Source organism: Hakea prostrata, chromosome 7 (assembly GCF_041222555.1).
Source record: "Hakea prostrata isolate BN-2017 chromosome 7, UWA_Hpros_2, whole genome shotgun sequence".
NCBI classification, from domain to species: Eukaryota; Viridiplantae; Streptophyta; class Magnoliopsida; order Proteales; family Proteaceae; genus Hakea; species Hakea prostrata.
The window spans coordinates 56504324-56524043 of NC_142606.1; the positions used below are offsets into that span (position 1 = coordinate 56504324).

Below are 19720 nucleotides of genomic sequence, written 5' to 3' on the forward strand. Positions count from 1 at the left end.
CAAGATTTGAATTCTTGATTAATCAAGAGCAAATTGAAAACAAGCATCAGATTTTTGTGCTTTCAGATTTCTATTTTCACTCTCTTTGTAACAAACTCACCTACGGCCCTTACCAGGATTCTTGGAGATAGATTGAGTCTGTTCACAGATTCTGGTTACTATTAATTCTTGATGTGTTAATGGGACAATCTCATTTCTTTCTGCGAGTTTTCCTGCTTGTCCATTGTGGTATTCAGTTGCTTGTTAACAGAACAAATAGCACAATGTCGTGCGACAATATCTTGATTTTGCTTTTATCTCTGACTCTGGGAGTGTTCCTGTGTAGGTTATGGCCAGTCAGGAATCAGTTGGTAGTTCCTGCGACAATAATGTAGTTCTTACATTTAGAAGGCCTCGGATTTTATTAGCTGCAAGTGAAAGCATAGATGCGCATGCAATGAATTTTCAGGTTTTATCGGATTCTGTCTCTCAATGGGCAGACATTACAATGGTCGTCACCAAGACAATTTTACCATCAATTCCTGAAATTTTTCCTGTTTTCGTTGATGACACTCAATGGCTCATTTCGGTGAAACTAGAAGTCAACATGCTTAGTAATGTGCTTCGTGATTGGGCTGATATCATGATTATCGCACCCCTGTCAGCCGATACACTTGGCAAGGTACATATTTTCTAATTAGTAGACTACTGTTCACTGGGTTCTTGATTTGTGGTAAACTAGTGAAATAATTCAGGGAGCTATAAAATTTAGCATTTTTGGGTGTTCTCTGGTCTTGTTCATTTATGCTTCTTAACGAATAAAAGCCTAACTGTTTTCCTGCATACTTGAGATTTTCTTCATTGGAAACTCAACTGCTAAATTTGGTTAATGCAATTGGAAATCATCTTCATGTCAAGTTTACTTGAGCTGAGTCTAAACCTGATTATAGACTTCAACTCCCTTCCCGATTTGAGTTGCATTTGGGTGGTCAGATATAACTTGCACAACTCTTTTAATGTTTACAGTACCATTTATGTTTAGTTCAGTTCCTCTTGACCTAGAGGTTGTATAAATCATTAATATAGTTCAGATCTAATTGTTTCTGGATGAGTTTTTCACAGGTTGTTAAATACTCTTGAAAAATCTTGTTTCTATTATTCTTTTTAGGCTATTTTTTGTATCAATTATCATTTTCAATTATGAGAAATTTTCATTATTTTAAATTATTTGGCATCTATTATAGTTTTGGTAATAGACTTTTTGTCTATTATGGATTATAATGAAAATCTAATTCTCTTCATTTATGCAAAGGTTTACTAGTTAAGATGAGGTTAAAATAGTCAATACACATTCTTTTATAAAAAAAATCATACATTTTTTCTGTTTCCTCTTTTTTCACTTGTTCACTATCATTTTCTAATAAATTTTTATTTTGACATTCTAAACTTATTTTTCATTCTATATTTTATTTTTGACAAAATTCACCAAACCATTTTTCTTTCTTGACCAATAATGAATTCTTGTACGCATTTCATTTAAATAGACATAATAGAGAATGAGAATTGATACAAAAGAGAGCCTTAGCAAGTCTTTGTGTTCTGTTTTTTTATGTAATGTACACTGCTCAATCTCATGTTGGTTCTCCTCTGTATTCTGATAGATTGCAACGGGCTTAAGTGATAACCTCTTGACATCCATTGTTGGAGCCTGGGACTTTAGAAATAAGCCGCTTATCGTTGCACCATCAATGAATCACTCCAAGTGGTGCAATCCTTCCACACTAGAGCATGTTGAGATGATCAAGAGGCGTGGTGTTCATCTGATTCCTCCAACGATCCCTGATGCTTCTGTGTATAGAGGCGCTGATGTAATGACAGAGCTTTCTACCATCGGTGGTGTGTTGCTAGACTGTTTGGTTTCAACTGGTTGGAAAATATTAAGGTCTGCATTATAAGCAGAGCCTAGTGGCTGTTGTAACAATTTACACACATGGGTGGAAATTAAAGTTGGCATCTCACTGTTTCAGTCCTGGAATCGTTTGATTTGACCCAGTTTGCACGACTGAAATTTTATGAACGATTCCCTAGAATGAAATACACATTCATAAATTGTAAACTGAGACAGATTTATACATATATCCACATTGTTGAATTTATTTAGGGTTCCGCAAGTCATGACAGACTAGTAACGTGATAAGACCTCGGCATTGAAGATTGCAGGCTTGTTCAATCTTATGGACCTCACCACTGAGACCGAGGTGGTACCTAGAAATTTACTTATTAATCGTTCAATGGGTTGTGCAGACTTGTTCAATCTTTTAGGACAGTTGCCAGGTAATAGGAAAATTTTCAGATTCTCCACCTAGATGGAGACAAATTTTATCTCATGAAAAATTTTAGAGAGTTAAGAGTCTAAATTCACAAGGAATTATCCTCCAATTACATTGAGAATAAAATTTTCAAACCACATGATTGGATTCATAATACATGTCCAACTTAAAAGTAAGATCCTTTTTTCTTTTTGGTTTTTTAAGTAAATTAACCAAAATAGAACTTTCTTCTTTGGTACAAAAATAGGACTTAATTGCCTTCCCCCCCCCCCCCCCCCAAACAAAAAAAAAAGTACTTAATAGTATGCACCACCATTTCTTAGGAGTTTTTTTCAGGACATCCACTTAAGTTAGTTTGAAACTCTTGACTATGCTCACTTTTTACAGACTGTCCACTTTTCGTTTTTCAAAAAACCCATGGTTAACTTTTCTATCATTGACCGTTATATTTTTAAATTTAAGTGGTTAACTGACCAAAATACTCCACATATAGTCAAATTACTAAAATGCCCTCAAACATTTCCCGGCTCACTCACTCCCCTCCCGTCGTCTCTCTTCACTTGCAACTCACTGCCATTGACCTCCGGTAAAGACTCTTCCATCACCGAGAAAAACTAGTGAAGCAAACAATCCTAATTGCCTTTAAATCTTTCCTACGGCCCAAGTAATCAACAAGATATGAGATCGTCTCATCGTCGTGCTTGAAACTAGGTCAAAATTGTTGCTTCCTTTGGATCTCTGGTGATCTACAACCATAATCTCTAGTTCCCCAGAGATGTGAATAGCCTCTTTAGGCGATTTTCTTTGTTGTCCACCTTCGTCGTTGTTAGTGCTATGGCAGTATTTGCAGGAACTATTGCTCCATCGGTATTTGTAGGAACTATTAACGCTCCAACGGAGGGTGAGAGCTTTTTGGGCTGATGATAATGGTAAGGTTGAGGATTTTGATAAAGCTTGGTATGATGAGGAGCAACATTAAGAAGGCTTATTAGGAAGCTTTGGTGGTAGATGAAATAAGGTGTAGGTGTCAAGAAACACAGCCTCATCAGATCCTTCACGTCTCCGTTTTTTATGGGCACTTGGTGGCTTTAGTGGGTTTTTGCTTTGTGATGAACTGTCATTGGCGGACTGAGATTTTCTTGGCCAAAAGCTTTGATGTTTGAAACTATATAAAAGCATACCTCCACAATTGGACGACTGGAAAATATATATATATATATATTTGGTAATAGATTACTTTATTAGAAAGAAAAGCCACGAGTACAACCTAGTTCCATTACATCAAAGAACAGAAGCCAATGTAAATGAAGAGGAGGAATCTGGGTGTATAGAAAGACATCATGAGTGGAAGCACCCTCCTTAGCCAAAGCATCAGCCATGATATTTGCTTCCCTATGTACGTGTGAGAAGGAGACAAACTAGAAAGCCTGTGACATACCTTGGATATCTGAGATGATGGGAAAGATTTTCCATGGCACCTTCGAGACCTACTTCTTAAGGATGGCAATTAGGGCAAGATTATCACTTTCCATGGCAATATGGGTTAAGGAGAAGTCTTGTGCCCATACGATTACTTGTCTCATGGCCATGGCTTCGATAGTAAGAACATCCTGGCATATCGTTCCTTGACCAAAACCAAACAACATCTTACCCTCATGATCTTGGGCTATACCTCCATAGCCAGCATGGTGGTCTCTTTGAATAACGACCCATCAACATTGATCTTTGTAATAGGATAATTAGGGGCCGTCCATTTGATCAAATTGTGGTTGTGCTTCATCTCTAGATCCTTTAGAGAGTTTGAAGAATAAAATTGAAGACCTTTCCAAATCAGAAAACTACGGGCTACCACCAGCTGATTTGAGGCTGATTTCAATTGTGATGTATAGGATTTCCAGAGGAGCCAGAGAGTAAGTAGTATGTCCATTGTTTTCCTGCTAGCTCCTTTGTCTAGCCAGAGAGATAGAAGCTGAATGACCTTTAAAGGACATAACCTAAGAATATGATCCAGAGATGAATCATGTTGCCCATAGAAGAAACAATGAGTGGAAACAGGAATTCCTCTAGCTATAAGAAGAGATGCGGTGGGAAGCTTTTAATGCAACAATTTCCATAGGAAGTGAATTGGACGAGGATGAAAAGGGAGTCTCCAAAGTTTGAGCCAAACCTTCGGATGTGAGTGTTGCAAAGACTGATCATATATAGAACTATAGGAAACCTATAAGCCGATTTCACGGTGAAGTTTTCTGTTGTTGTCCAATGCCATATGAGACGATCAGGGGTGGGCAATCATGGTAAGGGGATAGCCAATATTTTTTCCATAGTACTTTTGGGCCACCAGGACAAGAGAAGCTCTCAATCCCAATTCTGTGATGGAAGGTTAATAAATTGGGCCACTGTAGTGGAAACATTGATGCAAAAGGGAAGCAGCCCACGTCAGGTGGGTGATCAGGGGTCCAATTAGAAGTCCAAGGGTTGATGAGAGTACCATTGCCAACTTGAAGAAATATTCCTTTCTTGATAAGATATCTGCCCTTTAAAATAGATCTCCACCCCCAAGAATCCATCTGTTGGGTTTGAACTTCCATAAAGGAGAGTTGTTTGCAATATTTTTGTATCATTACTCTACCCCATAAGGAGTGTGGGTGAATGAGTAATTCCCATGCCTTCCGAGCTAGAAGTGTCAAGTTTGAAGCTTGAATATTTCAAAATTTAGACCCCCTTCAACCATGGGGTTACAAATTGCTATCCAGTCCACTGTATGAACATGTTGTTTTTCACCATTGGACCAAAAAAAGGATCGCATTCCTTTGTCAAGATCTTTTAGAACTGCTACTGGCATTTGAAAACAAGACACAAAATGATTTGGCATTGCTGCAAGTGTTGCTTTAAGGAGAACCGCTTTTGCCGGATAAAATAGAAGCTTTGCTATCCAGCCCAAAAGTCTTTTATTGACCCTATCTAAAGAGTCACGCAATGTTTTTTCTTCAATCAACCAAAAAAGATAGGAATACCCAGATATATATCTGCCTCCGATGTGGGGGTGATGTGAAAACAAGTAGAGAGGTCTCGTTTCATACTTGATGTTACGCTAGGACTATAGTGAGCTCGAGTTTTGTGTAAATTGAGTTCCTGCCCCGAATGCAAGCAGTATTCCTGAATTATTTTGCCAAAGGTTCGAGCTTCTTGTTTTGTAGCTTGTCCAAAGAATATCAAATCAACAGCAAAAGCAAGGTGAGATAATTTCTCACCTCCATGAGACAAATGAATGCCCTTAAGTTTTTTGCGTGACACAGCAAGCTCTAAATAAGAAGTTAACAGTTAAACACATAGGATAAACAAATAAGGAGAGAGAGGGTCCCCCTGCCTAAGCCCCCTGGATGGAGATATACTGCCATCCAGTGATCCATTGATAAAAAGTGAATAGGAAATTGTTTGAATACAGAACATAATCCAATCTATCCACTTGAGGGGAAATCCATAAGAATGCAACACCTGTTTAATAAAACTCCATTCCAGCCTTCCACTGGAAAGATATTTGATTTCAACTACCAGTTACATTTCTATTGTTCTTCCAAATTTGATTTCAAAAACCTAAAGATTGAGACTTTGGTTTTGTATCTATGTGAATATTCTTAAGGTTCAATACTTAAGCACCAACATTTATTCAGTTGAAGATCCAGACTTTCAACATAAATTATTCAAGGTAATTAAGTGAACAAGGAATTTAAATTAATTGAGATATTGAAAATTAAAGAAGTTATGTTTCCCTGCATTCCATGGCCAAAAAAATTATTTCAATTTCAAAGTTAGCAGAAATGTAATTAGGGATAACTTGTCCTTTTCGAAAAGGGCCAATGTGGGCAGCTTGTAATTTTTGCCACTTAAGTGGACAATAAAGAGTTTTGGCCTGACTTAAGTGGACACCATGAAAAATACTCCCATTTTTTATCATTTCGAATTACACTATATTGTTTTTAATTTGAAAAAGATTTAAGAACCCCCCCCCCCCCAAACAAGATAATCGAAAAAAAACATAGACACCTCAAATAGATTAATTACAATACTCCAAACATAATAATTATAGATTTTTTTATTATTATTTATTCATATAAAACAAATCATTGTATACGTCAAATGTTTATAAACAACCAATTTTTCTACAAATACCACATAAATGCCTCTAAGTTCAGAGACGGCAACTCTTAACGATCAAACCTCAACACTACAACAAACACATAGATGAGAAGCCCTTGCTGATATGCCAACTGAATGATAAATCGTGAGGTAGAGGTTCGATTGGTTTCTTTTCTTTAGAAACCGATTTCTTGCGGGAATTGGAGAACTGTAGGGCAGGAATATTTAGACATTAGGAAAGTATTATTAGGGGCATTTTGAAAAGTATGATTCTAAAACTTAACTATTAGAGACATTTTTGTAGTTAATGCCTCTAAATATCTTTAAATAGTGACATTTATTAATGTTGTCTCTAATATAAAGCATTAGATACAATTTTTTGTTAATGTCTCTAAAAGTATTTTATAAATGCCTCTAAATGTTAAAGATAATAATAGTTGAAGAAAGCAAGAGAGAAGAAGAGAGAGAGAGAGACATTGAGGGGAGAGAGAGAGTTTGAGTGTACGTATGAAAGAGCACATAAAATAATAATTAAATTGATGATTTACAATGAACTAGTACATGGCTTTATATAGAAACAGAGTCTTTCTTCATAGTGTTCTTTGAGTCCTTCTTTGTATAGTTCTAGGAGTCTTTTGGCTGTGGTGCTAGGACTCTAGTTTTACATAAAATATTGATTAGGAGTTTATACCAATCAGTATCTCCTTTGGGTTGCCTAGTGTCTTTGTGGTACTAATTCTAGAGTTCTTCTTGTATGTAATAACTAGAGTTTGATCAGCTGTGGGACTTCTAACAATAATAGAACTCTTGGAAGTTTGATTAGTTGTGAAATTTCTAACAACAGTGGAACTCTTGGAAGGAATCCTAGCCGCATATGCTTGAGATGAAGTGGCAGCTAGGGTGTTGGTTAATTTTCTAGATATATCCTTAATACTCTAAAAACCTATTTTCTTGTAGTGAGTTACGGGTGTTATAGTTCACAACCCTCTATTTTTCATAATTGGAGGAGCTTGTGGGATCATTTTTTTTAGGTATAGTGAGGGAGGGGGCAAGGGGAGTGATAGAAGTTATATAGAAGAAGCTTTAATTCTGCACAGCCTCTCCTAATGGCAGCTTCCTCAAGGTTGAAGAATTGGTTCAACAATAATCCTTCCAAAATTTCCATCAATAGGGTATGTGGGGCTGTGGGTGTCGACGACAAGGTCTAACCCTCCTGTAGTCCTGTTAGAGAGTTGGGATTCCCGTTAGAACTCCTCTCCAAACAACCGAAATATAAAAATAAAAATGGACAGAAGTTGGAAAAATGGAGAAATGATACACACACACACACACATATATATAATAGTAAAAAATTACACGTGCAAATGCATGTCGCTTGTTGTGCTTTTATATGCTAAACAGACAGTGTTATAATAATTAAATAAATAAATTTGGTTGAAATAGTACATTCAAATAAAACTTTGAAAAGAAAAGAAAAGGAAATCTTAGTATTTAATACATAGGAAGAATAATTAAACTTATCATATTTAATTTTTCTTTATTTTGATTTTTTTTACATTTTATGTCTTTATATTTATCTAAATCAACTACTTTCTTCAGCTTATCATCTTCATTTTCTATTATATCTGCAACAATGGCCTTCGATTTTAAATTGTATATATTTCCACTATTGAATTTGAAGTAGAACGAATGCACCAAACCATGACAATGATACAATTTGCGTTTATGCTGTAAAATTCGATTTTAAAAAAAATATATTAGATTTTTAATTGAGTCATCTAAATTAGTTTATAAATATATTATTTTGCTAATTAAATATATATATATATATATATATAAATATCTTGGTGACTTAGCGCCTATGCGAGAGCCACACACGGGCGGGAGCGAACAAATCGTTTAATCTCCTCACCGTTGATCACGTGATTTTTTTTTTTTTTATAACCCTCAAGATATTTTGAAGGTCAGGGCTTTTGTGATCCGGTTGTCCAAATTACCAACCTTCCTGTCCCGTCACCAAGAATACAACCAAGTCACAGACTTTATAACTGAATAGTCGAAACTCTTCCTGGAAGGACCACTTACAGTGTTACACTCCACATAGCATATGCTAACTGGTGTATTTCTGCTGTCCAAAGGTTTCCCCTTGGCAGAACCTAGTAGAAATTATGAAACCAGGTTTCGTTCCTATCACTCCTTAACATGAGTCTGGCTTGAAGAAGTTCAAGAGACTGGTAGAAGAAGAAGAGGTCTAGAACAGACTTATAAGATACACAATTCCTAACGATCTCAATCCTTATTAGGTAAGTGAAGACATAGAGTAAAACACATAAAAATTTAATCTTTTCAACAATTTTAAAGGGCAGTTACTCCGAATCCTTCGATGCACCATCCATGCCTAGCTTTCAGAAGTCTATCAGAGCTAATGTCCAGCCACAACCAATTGCGTTGACGCACACAGCAAGCGGGACTTATGTTGGAATTTAGGACTAGCACATCAGATCTTAATAGTTTTCTAAAATTAAACTGGTCTTACAGGAGGAATTTATGCCAGATTCATCCTTGTAACAGTAATTAAAACTTTGTTTGAAAGATTAAAAAAAAAATGAATATAAAAAATTTACAAGAGTAGGAATTTACAGATGAAATGCATACCACCTTTCACCAAATATAGCGGCAGTGCCGACCATTTCTGGTTATGTGGTCTAATGAGATGCATGAAAAATTATCGAGGGGCCTAGGAGATGAAGGAAACACGACTGTAGGCTATTCATCCCAAATCCTTCCTCAAAGAAATTAAAGAAAGAAATGAAAAAAGTGAATATACATATAAAGTGCATGATGATGCATGATGTCAAAATTTAGAGGGGCCTAAGAGAGATGATAGAAGCACGACTGTAGGCTTTCATCCTCAAATACTTCCTCCAAGAAATTAATAGAAAAAATAAAAACAGAGGCACAAGATAAGCTACATCTTAACCACTTAGGGTTCCCTTTCGGGATCTCCGAAGTGTTAACTAAATACTAAGTAGAGAAGAAAGGATCCAAACATACCATTATGAAAACTTGTCTTTATTTCTTCAAGAGCATCTTACAAGAGAGAGCTTGTTACAAGAGAGAGAGAAACTTCACACCTTCACCTTCATCTATTGCTATCCTTCCTCCTCTTTATCTCACACTAACTACTTCTTATAGGCAAAGGGTGAATCCTATTCCTAAGTACACATGTCACCATTTTAAGCTAAGTTGTAATGTACTATTACACTTGTCAAGTTACTACAAAGATGGAAGTAAAAGGACTAAGGTACATTTTTCAGGGTACTAGAATACCCTTAGCCCTTTTTGGTATTTACAACCTTGTCCACTGAGGTGTCACTTTAATGATTAAAGGAATGATTCCATGCAACACCCTCTAAGCTTGCAGCTTTGTACTCTGCTGGGGACCGTAGATTTGGTATTTCTGTAAGAACCACCCCGTGGCATTCCATGTAGTATAAAACTACTGTTTTCCACATTGGTTTGGTTCAAGTGGGTAACCCATATTTTACACACAGGGTTCTTGCCTGGCATACTTTTATCCTTAGCATGCTCAAGTGTGATGAACACTACGTTTTGTAACCCGTGTTCAGGGTTAGCCAGTTTTATACTAGCCTGGCCTAGTTTACCCAATGTTTTTCATGCTTGGTACTAGCATGGATCCTATTGTAGCCCGGATCGAGGGTTAAGGACAATTATGTAGTTTTACATGGTTGTCCTATGAACCATGTGGTCCTTTATGGATTGGGCCAAAATCCTTATGGTTTTGTTAAGGTCCACAAAAACCATCCCTAAGTTTAACGTCATTTGGGTGTGAGACGGATGGTTAGGGAATCACCCCTTTGTTCAATCTACATTTCCAGTAGATTTTGTGATGTTGACGGAGACTTTCCTTTGTTGTGTCTTCGTCGTACTATTTCATATTCAGTGTCTTCTTGTGGGGTCAATGTTCTTTCTTGTTCGTCCTGTGGGTTTATGGGCCCACGATAGCTTCCGCTGTATTGTGTGAATTTTTGTTGGAGGAGAGCTTCTATTTCTCCAAGTATTTCTGTTTTGAAGGCCTCCATTGGTGATTGTGAGCTAGAGCCTGGTGATATTTGTTCAACTTGTTGAGCATCGTTTGCTGATGGAGTATCTTGTGCTTTGTAAAGTTGTAGATCAGCTAAGAGGCTTTTGTTCGAAGCTTCTAATCGCTGAATTAGTCTTTCTTTTGTAGCATTTTCTATTTGTAACTTGCTTATCCTCATAGAACAATTGGCTACTTGATCCAAGAGTTCCCTGTTTTTGTTCTTGATTGGCTCGCATTGTATACAAGTTGTGTTCCTCTGAGCCATGTTGGAGAAAGAAGGTTGTTGAGGATGAGCATTACGTAGTTTTGGATCTACGTAATATGTTGGGCCAATCATCGATTTGGCAAAGATCTGTGCTTGCTCAAGGGTCTCATATCCCTTGAAGAAAGGAGTGGGATAACCTTTTGTAGCTTCTGCAACATCTTTCCAATCAAGAAAAATGCCAGTATTTTGTCCTTGGTAAAGGACGTAGAACTTCGCCTTGCCTTTCTTTGTTCGTAGTTGTCCGTATAGGAAAGCAGCAGCATGTATGGCATTGGCTAATCCTGAGATAGCTTTATGTTGAGTGATGCACTTGTTTGCATTGTACCAGATGTTGTCCAAACATATTTGCTCTTCATCACTGATCATATAGCCATTGCTATTTTCAAACTTCATGTGAGAGTTTTTGAACAGAATATGTTTTCCAAAGTTTATAGTTTCTGGGGGAGAGGGAATTCTGTGCGGTGAGAAAGAAGGGAATGTGCAAGCTGCACTGGTATTTGAATTACCAACTGTTCCCATTATGCTGGCAGGTAAACGCCTTGTTTGTGGTGAGAAGGTATTATTCAATAATTGTGAGGGGGTTATAAGAGGAGAAGCTAAAGAGCTTTGTTCTGGAGTTGTATTACTCCTTTATATGAGATCGCGGATCATATCATCTTCCTGTGTGATCATAAAATAGAGGAGGTTAACCAGGGTCCTGTAAAATTTGGTGTATCCTGGATAGTAAATCAGCAGTTTTGTTATCTACACCTTTTATATGTTCTATTGTAATTTTATATCCTCTATTATAAAAATGGTTTCTTAAAAGAACCCATCTCCTATGTTGTATCTTCCTTTCATTTAAATTATTATATGCCTTGACTATGGCTTCACAGTCAGTTCTAATTGTAAATGGTCGATTTGTTAAGAATATTTCCATACAATCAAGTCCTTTTAATAAGGCCTCAATTTCGTATTCAATAGAGGTCAATGTATTTATACTAAACTTTCCTGAATTATACCTACTGATTTCTTCAGTTGATTTAGGGTGTTGTTCTGATGGTTTAATTTTTAAAATGGCTCCCAGCTGACCTTCACAACCGTCAGTTTCTATTATTCGATAATCCTTATCTGTAGGTAATCTTAATGAGGTAATATTTAAGAAAAGATTTTTAATTTTTTGTACAAGAAGAATATCTTGATTATTCCATCTATGTTCTCCATTCGATGAAGTTTTATGGTGTAAGGGTCCTAAATATTTTCCTAAGTTTTGTATAAAAGGTCTAGCTTGATTAGCTAAACCTAAAAATGATCAAATTTGTGTTATCGATGTTAATTTATCAGGAAAGTCTTGTATTTTTGTGGCAATATGGGGTTGTAACTTAATAGTGCCATTGCCTAATTCCATTCCTAAGAATTTAATGTATTGTTTACCAATTTCCATTTTCTTTTTAGAAATAATTATACCATTATTCATAAATTCGGCAAATATTATTTTCAAATGACTTATATGTTCTTGAGGTGTTTTACTATAGACTAAAATATCATCTATATAGACTATAGCAAATTACTTATGTTTTAAAAATATATCATCCATTCGTCTTTGAAAGACAGATGGAGTGTTTTTTAATCCAAAGGGCATTACTAACCACTCGAAATGTCCTAAGGTTGTAGAAAAGGCTGTCATTCTATCGAGTCTTTATGCATTTTTATTTGGTGGAAACCTAATTTACAATCAAATTTGCTAAATATTGTACAATCTTGTATATAACTTAGCAAATAATCTCTTTCAGGTATTTTGTAAGAATCTTCATGTGTATTATCATTTAATCTTTTATAATTTATTACCATTCTAGTTTTTCCTCTAATTTGTTCGGCATGATTATTTATAATGAAGGCTACACTAGAATGTCTAGAATTTGATTTTTGTATTAATTTATATTCTAACAATTCTTTCATGTGTAATAGAAATTCTTCATTATCTTTTGGTGTATATTTCGCTTGTCATGTATCTATTAGCATTTCAGGATTAATTATTTCTAATTTACAAATTGGTTTTATAACATTCCAATGTTTAAGTGGATTATCATTTGCTATGATTTCTAGTTTTTCTAAATTTCTAATTATCTGTTGGATTTCATTGTTTGAGTCAAGACTATAGTATAAAGATTTTCCTGTGATTAGATGTTCAAAATGTTCAGGTTCTATTATGCAGAAGTCATTCATTGTTCCTTTTTCAGAAGTTTCTGCAATATGTTCATTATATTGTAATTGAAGTGGAGATAATCCACATTGATTTCGTGTACAGACGCATGTGTTTGAAGAAATGTTAATGGGTTTTGTTTTTTGAGTTTTGGAAGTCAGCTTTATGATTCCACCACGCGAAGTTGCCGACTCTGATTGGGTGATGCGACGGCGTGACGCGCGATATTCATTGGTAGAAACCGTGGGTGTAAGGGTAGAACCATCAAAGAGAAGAAGGGCCTCTTTGGTGATTAGAAGACCCGCATTGTGATTTAAAAGGAAATTTAAGCCTAAAAGCATATCGATAGAAGGGGGCATGTCAGTTTTGATATAAACGGTGTCAAGGGGGTAGGAAAGAGAATATTGTTTACAATGGTTGCAAAAAGCAATTGTGGAAGGTTTGAGATGATGAGTATATATATGGGGAATATTATCAATACCATAACTGATCGTGGTTTGTGGGTCAGATATGGGCTGAGTATCATGTTCAGAGATAAAATGGGAAGAAATGAGGTTTTTTGTACATCCTGTGTCAACATGGGCGATAAGAAATATCTCTTTGTTAGTGGAAAGAATTGTTAGTTTTACTTTGACCAAAAGAGTATGTAAAGTTGGTTGAGGTGAACATTGGAAAGTTGGAAAAGAAGCGGGCTCAGAGTTTGTGGAATATTCAGTGTTATATAGCTCGTTAGGCGGTGATTGAGAATGTTGTTTTAATTGTAATAATTCAGTGATATATTGGACCTATGATGTTAAGGTATGTAGGGTTGTGTGCATGGTTTGAATATCAGATTTAATAGTGACTATATCAGATTCGAGGGCTGAAACGCGAGTTTGAAGTTGTGCATTATTTGATTCAATTTGTGTTAATCGAAGATCAGAAGGTGCGGTGGGAGTCTGTATAACTGGTGTGTTTTGGGTTGAGGTAGGTGAGAGAAGAGTTATATTTGAATATTCGGGTGTGCGTAAAAATGGAGAGGTTTTGCCAGTAAGGCAAGAGTTACAGGCTTCTTTATAACATTTGTTACATTGATACCGGTTTTGTAAAGATGGCCAAAAGCCACAGTAGAGACATCCTATTTGTAGGTTGCCTTTGTTGTTTATCCAATTATGAGAACAACTTGTCGTTTAATAAATATGGTTTAAATTGATGTTGTGGAATAATTCTTCTATTGGTTTTTGTTCAAGATCTTCTTGTTCTATATCTTCCCTATCATGGATAGTAATTATACTATAAATGCTTTCTGTATCGGAAACATCTTTGTCAATTTCTAATAACGCTTGATTTGTATTTTGTACTAACTAAGCATTCTGAGTATATGTATTTTATAAATTTGGGCAATTATTACTAAAATGTCCTGTATTGCCGTAGGTATAACACTTTAATTGTTGTTTATATGTCCTTCTAGGGTCATATCGTCTAACATGTTTATCTTGAGATAAAAATGGTTTTCTAGCTGTATATTTTTTGATAGAGTAATTAGAATTAGTTTTTCGAGGTTTACTAGTATAGCTATTTTGGCCTTTAGTGGAATTTGTATTGTATTTCGAATTCTGGTAATTTCTATTTTGTTTAGCTTGTTTTCTATAGAATGATATATTTCTATTGTATTGTTGTGGGACATACATTATATCGCAATAGCTATTATCTCCCTTTAATTGTTTTTGTGCTAATTGGTCTGCACATTTAGCTTTGAGTGTTTCCATTATAAATTGTACTTTTATACCGAGACCGTGCATATCTGCTTTAGTTATATGCTCAGCCTTGTCTTTTAAAATATTATTCCAAGCCTCGAGTATTTGTTGTCCTAATATTCTAGGTAATTTTAAAAATAGTTTGTCACTTATTTCTTTATTAAAATATAATCCAGATTTTATTCCATAATACATGTAATCATTACAACTCCGCCAGTGTTTTGCTGCCGGTCCCAAGCCCGGGTAAAGGAGGAGGGTTGGTGCGTCAGGTCGGCAGCCGGCACCGGAAAAAATCTAGCCAAACCTTTTTTCATGGATTCGACCTTATATGATAAAAGCTATGCTAGGGCGTTCCCCGACAAAAGAAGCGACGCGCTACACTATGGCCCGGGTGTAGTGATAAGTGGGCAAGGGTTAGCTAGGGCGTCCCCTGTAAGCGACGCGTCGCATCGGCGCCCGGATGCGGTGATAAGTAGGCAAGGGTTCCCGCGCCGTGGAAGAGTGCGGGTAAAGAAGCTAGTCCATAAGCATAGGATTAGATTGGCATTTTGGAACATAGGATCTTTAACTGGTAAGAGCTTAGAATTGATTGATGTTATGAGGAGAAGAAGGATTAATGTAGCTTGCATCCAAGAGACTAGATGGAGGGGTAAAAAAGCCAAAGAGTTGGATGACTTTAAACTTTGGTATACTGGGGATAAAAATGGAGTGGGTATAATAGTGGATAAAGATTTAAAAAATGATGTGGTGGATGTTAAAAGAGTGGGTGATAGGATTATTGCTATCAAGCTGGTAATGGAGAAAGAATGCATAAATATAATTTGTGCATATCCAGTAGGATTAGATGAAAGTCTAAAGCTAGAATTTTGGGAAAGTATGGATGGATTAATGCAAGGAATTCGTCAAGGAGAAAAGATTATCATAGGAGGTGATTTAAATGGACATATTGGAAAAGATCAAAGAGGATATGAGAGTGTTCATGGAGGATATGGTTTTGGAGAAAGGAATGAGGAGGGGATTTCAATTTTAGATTTTGCTACTGCTTTTGATCTATCTATATTAAATACTTACTTCAAAAAGAGAGATGAACATTTAATTACTTTCAAAAGTGGACAGCATAGAAGCCAAATAGATTTCTTCTTAACTAGAAGGACTGATAGATTGTTGTGCAAGGATTGCAAGGTGATACCGGGGAAAGCTTAAGCGCACAACATAGACTTGTGGTCTTGGATATGTGCTTAGTCCCAAGAACACATAAAAGGTCCAAGGTAAACTATCCCAGAATAAGATGGTGGAATTTGAAAGGAGAGTACTCTAAATCCTTCATTAATGAAGTAGTCAAACAAGGAAAATGGGATTTTAAAGGGGATACCAATGCAATGTGGAATGAGATGGCTATGTGTATTAAGAAGATGGCTAAAGATGTTCTAGGTGAATCAAAAGGAAAGACTCATTCTTATAGAGAGACGTGGTGGTGGGATAGTGAGGTTCAAGTTGCCATTAGGAATAAAAAAGCTAGTTTTAAGGCATGGCAAAGAACTAAAGATGTTGAGGATCTTCATAGGTATAGGTTGGATAGAAATGAAGCTAAGAAAATTGCGGGGAAAAGCAAGGGAAAGGAAATATGAAGAGTTGTATAATAAATTGGGCACAAAGGAAGGGGAAAAATCTATTTATAAGATAGCTAAGATGAGGGATAGGAAGAGTAGAGATCTTGACCATGTTAGATGTATTAAAAATGGAGATGGTGAAGTATTAGTTTGTGAGGAGGATATTAAGAAAAGATGGGAAACCTATTTCTCTAGTTTACTAAATGAGCATTCTTCAAGCACTTATGTTTCGGACGATTACACTTTTCACCAAGGCACCAAGGTCCGAACTTATATACGTAGAATTTCGATGTCCGAAGTAAAAGAAGCTTTAAGGAGGATGAAACTCGGCAAGACACAAGGTCTGATGAAATCCCAATTGAAGTATGGAAGAGCTTAGGAACCCATGGACTAGTTTGGTTGACTAAGTTGTTTAATAAGATTATGAGCACGGGGAAAATGCCGGATGATTGGAGGAGAAGTGTTGTGGTTCCAATTTACAAAAATAAAGGAGATATTCAAAGTTGTAATAACTATAGGGGCATTAAATTGATGAGCCATACGATGAAATTATGGGAGAGAATAATTGAAACCCGTTTGAGACACTTAACTACGATTACGGAGAACCAATTTGGGTTTATGCCGGGAAGATCTACAACGGAGGCTATTTACTTAATTAGGAGACTTATGGAAAGGTATAGAGAATGTAGGAAAGATCTTCATATGGTATTTATTGACCTAGAAAAAAGCTTATGATAGAGTCCCTAGAGCGTTAATTTGGCAAGTACTAGAGAAAAGAAGTGTTGCAAGTAAATATATAGATATAGTTAAGGATATGTATGATGGTTCGGTGACTAGTGTTAGAACAGTGGGGGGACAAAGTAATGAATTCCCAATAATAGTTGGGCTACATCAAGGGTCAACTTTAAGCCCATATCTATTTGCACTGGTAATGGATGAATTAACCAAAGACATTCAAGATGAGGTCCCCTGGTGTATGCTTTTTGCGGATGATATTGTGTTGATTGATGAGACCCAAGTGGGGATTAATACCAAATTAGAATCATGGAGATTAGCTTTGGAATCAAAAGGCTTTAAACTTAGTAGATCGAAGACAGAATATTTAGTTTGTAACTTTAGTCATGATCGGCCAGATGATGAGGTGGTGATACTTGACGATAAAGAGATTTCTCAAAGTGATTGTTTTAGGTACCTAGGTTCAATCATAAGTAAAAGAGGTGATTTGGAAGATGAGGTTTCCCAAAGAATTAAAATAGGGTGGATGAAGTGGAGAGGTGCGTCCGGGGTCTTATGTGATCGGTGTATTCCATTAAGCTTAAAGGAAAATTTTATAGGACTGTTGTTCGACCAGCTATGATGTACGGTGCAGAGTGTTGGGTTGTTAAAAAGAATCATATAGATAAACTCAGTCTAGCAGAAATGAGGATGCTAAGATGGATGAGTGGCAAAACTAGGATGGATAAGATAAGAAACGATCATATTAGAGTTGGGCTGGGAGTTGCTCCCATAAGTGATAAGCTTAGAGAAAGTCGTTTGAGGTGGCACGGCCACTTTCAACGGAGACCTATAAATGCTCCTGTACGGAGAAGTGATATAATCCATATTGAAGGAACTAGAAGAGCTAGGGGTAGACCTAAGATAACCTTAGGAGAAGTGGTGAGAAAGGATATGTATAGCTTAGGCCTTGTATCTAGCATGGCCTCGAACAGAACTGATTGGAGGGCAAGAATCCATGTAGCCGACCCCATTTAGTTGGGACAAGGCTTATTGTTGTTGTTGTTGTTGTTGTTGTAATACATGTAATCATTACAAAATTGTTTAATATATCGATAATCTATTAAAGACATTTGTTCTAATGTTTTTAGGGCATCAGCCCTGTCCGTGGTGTTTCCTAAATTTGGGTCTTTTCCAGTGACTAATTGTCCTACATAATTTAAGAAATTGAATGGATTATTTCCTAGATTTATTAATTATTGATATGTGGGTTGATATTCTTGTTTAAATTTTTCCCATATCACTTTAACTGAGTCACCTAAATATGTTTCTAATCTAGCAAATAATTCTTCTGTTGTTAAATTTTCTACATTAAAATTTTATAAATATCATTAGTAACTCTTTGTTTCCAAATAGCTATAACAGTATTCTATTTTTGTGAATCATGATGTGTTATATTTAATATAGCTCCTCGTTCATGATTCTGGAATATTATCGGTTCATCTGTAGGGTATCTTTGTCCTCTAGATTTCCATTGTGTATTATGATTAAAATTGTAGGTATTTCCCGGTAACCAAAATATATCTTTATGTTGTGCAGATGGTCTAGGTATATTCATTCCTGATGATCCATCTTCAGTACTCATTGTTGTATCTCGTATGTGAGTATTTTGAGGTTGATTTGAAGCACTAGCTCTAGATTCTTGTGGTTCCATATATTCAGTATTTATATTATCTATAATTTCTTGTATATACTCACGTTAGGATCTATAACATATTCGGTATTAATAATATTTGATATTTCGATTCGAATTCTATGTCAGATTCATAGGTAGTATTTGTATCGGGTGTTATAACAAGTTCTTTCTGGTTTTCTATAGCCTTTAATTTATTTTCTTGTTCTAACTTATCCTTTTTACATTGTTCTTCTACAAGTTTGGTAATTATTGCTATATTATTTGTTAATTTATCTATTGATTGGTACATTTCTTTTAAGGTATTTTTGGTTTCCTTTTTTTTTGGTTTTGTTATTTTTTGTTTTTATTTGGGGTGTTTTTTTTGGGGGGGGGGGGGGGGGTATATTTGGGGATTTTTATTTTTTTTTTCCTTTTTTGGTGTTTGTTGGAGGGGGGGGGGGGGGGGGGTTGTTGTTTTTGTTTTTGTGTTTTGTATTATTAAAGGAAGGAGGTGCATGGTATAAGAAAAAAAAAAAATTAGTTGTGGGGGTGTGGTTTTTTTTCTTTTTTTTTCTTTTTTTTTTTTTTTTTTTTTTTTATTATTTTTTTTTTAATTTGGTGTTTGTGTTTAGAATATGAACCAAAAAAAAAAATATAATATTATATATAATATTTTTTTAATATTTTTTTTTTTTTTTTTTTTTTTTTTTTTTTTATATAATAATTAATAAAAAATATATTAATAGTGGGTTGAGGATATAAAATTTTTTTTTTTTTTTTTTTGGGGGGGGGGGGGATCTATATTATTTCAATAATAATTAAAGCATGTTATGAATACAATCGCGGAAGCGTTACCTGTAGTGTGTTCTTGTTGTAGATCCTCCCTTTGCTCTCCCTTGAATCTTCCGTAGCCTTTCACCTTTTTAGGATCCTTCGTTTGAGTGTTTGTGGAAACAATCTCAAACCCAAATATTGCGTGTGATGGCT

General features: G+C 35.7%; 1 protein-coding gene across 1 annotated transcript; it reads left to right on the forward strand.

Moving 5' to 3' along the window:
* Nucleotides 1–436: 436 nt before the first annotated feature.
* Nucleotides 437–1934, forward strand: LOC149011446 (phosphopantothenoylcysteine decarboxylase-like). The gene is made up of 2 exons (XM_089162662.1): nucleotides 437–661; nucleotides 1641–1934. The coding sequence occupies exons 1-2, from the start codon at nucleotides 437–439 to the stop codon at nucleotides 1932–1934; spliced, it is 519 nt and encodes a 172-aa protein (XP_089018788.1).
* The last annotated feature ends 17786 nt before the right edge of the window (nucleotides 1935–19720 follow it).